This window comes from Vollenhovia emeryi, unplaced genomic scaffold, assembly GCF_000949405.1.
Source record: "Vollenhovia emeryi isolate VEMERY1.0 unplaced genomic scaffold, V.emery_V1.0 DF943755.1, whole genome shotgun sequence".
NCBI classification, from domain to species: domain Eukaryota; kingdom Metazoa; phylum Arthropoda; class Insecta; order Hymenoptera; family Formicidae; genus Vollenhovia; species Vollenhovia emeryi.
Window position 1 is genome coordinate 1 of NW_011962611.1, and position 2867 is coordinate 2867.

General features: G+C 32.0%; 1 protein-coding gene across 1 annotated transcript; it reads left to right on the plus strand.

Annotated features, from left to right (window-relative positions):
• The first annotated feature begins 171 nt into the window (after positions 1-171).
• LOC105564953 (THAP domain-containing protein 2-like) lies at positions 172-1391 on the plus strand. Its single transcript, XM_012017748.1, has 5 exons — positions 172-203; positions 287-409; positions 530-692; positions 772-862; positions 945-1391. Exons 2-5 carry the CDS (start codon positions 306-308, stop codon positions 1274-1276), a joined length of 690 nt encoding a protein of 229 aa, XP_011873138.1. The 5' UTR covers positions 172-203; positions 287-305; the 3' UTR covers positions 1277-1391.
• The last annotated feature ends 1476 nt before the right edge of the window (positions 1392-2867 follow it).

The window sequence follows — 2867 nt, forward strand, 5'->3', positions numbered from 1 at the left end:
TTTCGCGACGTAGATCAAAATGATCCGGATCAAAATGATCCGTGCTATGATTGGTCAAATCTGAAATTTCGTAGCATCACATTGAAATTTTATTCAATGAAATTCCAGATTTGACCAATCATAGCACAGATCATTTTGATCCGGATCATTTTGATCTACGTCGCGAAAGCACCCCTGACATCGACTCTTTCCGGTGAGATTCGGTAATATTCGGTTCATATTTCCATTGTATCGAAGACACCTAACCTGTTAAACTTTTATGTACAATTGTGTTGTTACTCAACAGGAAATATAAAAGTGCAAAAATGAGCTTTTGTGTTGTTTACAAGTGCAAAAATCGACACACTAAGAAAAATGCAGAACAAATAGAGATGGAAAAAATTCTACATCGGAAAATTTCATATCATTTGTAAGCAACATATTGTAAATATATGTTATGTTAAAATTAGAAATTTATAATATTGAATATAATAATTATATGTATTGTATATATGTATTTATATGTACATATATATGTATATTGTTTTAGATTTCCTAAAGATATAGAAAGACGACAGAAATGGCTTAAAGCCTTACAGTTAGAAAATTATGAACCTAAAAAGTCAGCTGCAGTTTGTTCCAGTCATTTTAAAGATACAGACTATGAGATAAATCATGCAAATCGCAAGTTAAAAAAAGATGCTGTTCCACATGTACGTATATATACAGATATTATAAAAATATTTTCTAATTATTAAATATAATAATTGTGATAACAAATTTCTTTTTCAGTTACTGAAAACGGAAATCCAATCTGTAAAGCAGATTGATTCACAATACCAAGATATCACTTCTGTTGAAAAAAAAATAAATATTGAACCTGGTTGGTACAAATAAATATATCTACTTATAGTTAGTAAATAAATAATATAATAGGATAATAAAAATATTATATATCATGATAGACAAAAATAATGAAGATATACAACTAAATATTGAAAATACTAAGGACAACAATACAATGGACACATGTTCATATAACACTCGAATGGTGCACCGTTCCACTAGTATATCTCCTGAAAGAATTATAAATTCGCCAATTAAAACTGGAATTCGAGAAGTATATAGAACTAAAATTAAAACTATAAAAAGAAGGCTATCTATAAGTCGCTATGAACACAAGAAAACACAAAAGAAACTATGCACACTAAAGAATGTGTTAAAGGATTTGGAGAAACGGAATCTATTAACAGCAGAGGAAAGTGATATTCTGCAACATTTAGATACAGGTACCTAAGAATACACATTAACACATTATGTACAAAATGTAGAAATAAGTGATAGACATAAGTTTACTAAGTTAATATTGTTCAAAAAGGCCAATAAAAATCAATAAAAATAATGAAACACTGTATATAAATTTTTGTATTTTAATAAAAATTTACATTGTTAAATAAAATGACCGGTAATACATATTTCTAACATTATATATTTATAACAATACAACATTACAAATCATCAAATACCTTATGTTAACATACAATTTGTTAAATATATTAATATTCAGTAAATTAATAATATATTAAATGTAAAATATATGTATTTTCTACATTCAATATTTAGAATATTGGATTGGGGTTGCAAATTTTCTTCGCATTGCAAAATCCTTTATATTAATAATGTTTTCTAGGTTATAAAATTTATTTGGTCTTGAGAAACAACAGAAAATATTTCATAGTATTTATTACTATGCACAAAATTATTTTAAATGACGCAACCCAGATAGCACCGAATGTTCCATGAATGTTTGTATATGATTCGAATGTTCTCTCTCAGGAATATTCGCATGGATGTGCCGTGAATGTTTCTAGAATGTTCTTCATATTCTATGAACATTCACACAGAATGCCCAGGGAATATTCGCATTAAATGTTCCCTGAGTGTCTATGGCATATTCTGAATGTTCTATGAACCCACACAGCAAAAGTTGATCCCAAGTATGTCCACCGGATATATCTAAAGGGATTTTCTAACATCCCGGGTATATCCGTGAAAATCGGTAGAACATACTAAGGATATACTGAGGACGTCCCTATGTCCGCTTATAAGATCTCTATACGCGATCCAAACCCGGACATCCTAAGGACATCCTAAAGACGTAATTACATACAATAAAATCGATCCCAACAATATCCACTCGACATCCAAAGAAAAGTATTCTATTTTTAATTGTTCCCTCTTGATTTTAGAGGATTTCCCTATGAAATACGGTCTCAAGAAGATACTCTAAAATGTAGAGGAATACCCTATTACACTGAGGCATGAAATTTTAACTCGTAATCCTCTTAATGCTAGAGGAATCTTCTTCTTGTAATATGCAAATATTCTTATTTTTAGTATTTATATATTTCTTTTAAAACGAATATCCTCTTATATGCTAGCAGCTAGAGGAATCTTTTTGTGGCGGTTGCAACGTGCGATCCGGCACTACGCGACACGCGCGCGGGCGCCAGCTTTTGAGTATTCACCAACCGCCGCTAGGCCGAGTATGGTGAGGGCAAAAAAACTCGGAAGCAAAATTCACTCTCGCGGGCCTCCTTTTATACCCTACGAGACTGAATTTTGCTTCCGAGTTTTTGGCCGCCACCATGCGCGGCCTAGCGGCGGTCGGTGAACTACTCAGAAGCTGGCGCACGTGCTGCGACTCGCGTGTCCGCGAATATCTTGCGTATCCTCTTATTTCAAGAGGCTAGTCGTATTGCTGTAATGGAATTTTCTATACAGGAAATTAATCTTAATTCTAACTTATGAGTCTACTCTTTTATAGATGAAATGTGTTAAAGTAAGTGAGAAATGCTTAATTCATATAAGATTTCTTTGCTTAGAGG

What these genes read in the sequence shown, in the direction of transcription:
- LOC105564953 (XM_012017748.1), top strand. Translation starts at nt 306, where the DNA reads ATGAGCTTTTGTGTTGTTTACAAGTGCAAAAATCGACACACTAAGAAA. An exon ending in CGGAAAATTTCATATCATTT is followed by an intron (nt 410 to 529) that starts GTAAGCAACATA and finishes ATATTGTTTTAG; the next exon opens with ATTTCCTAAAGATATAGAAA. An exon ending in AAAAATAAATATTGAACCTG is followed by an intron (nt 863 to 944) that starts GTTGGTACAAAT and finishes ATATCATGATAG; the next exon opens with ACAAAAATAATGAAGATATA.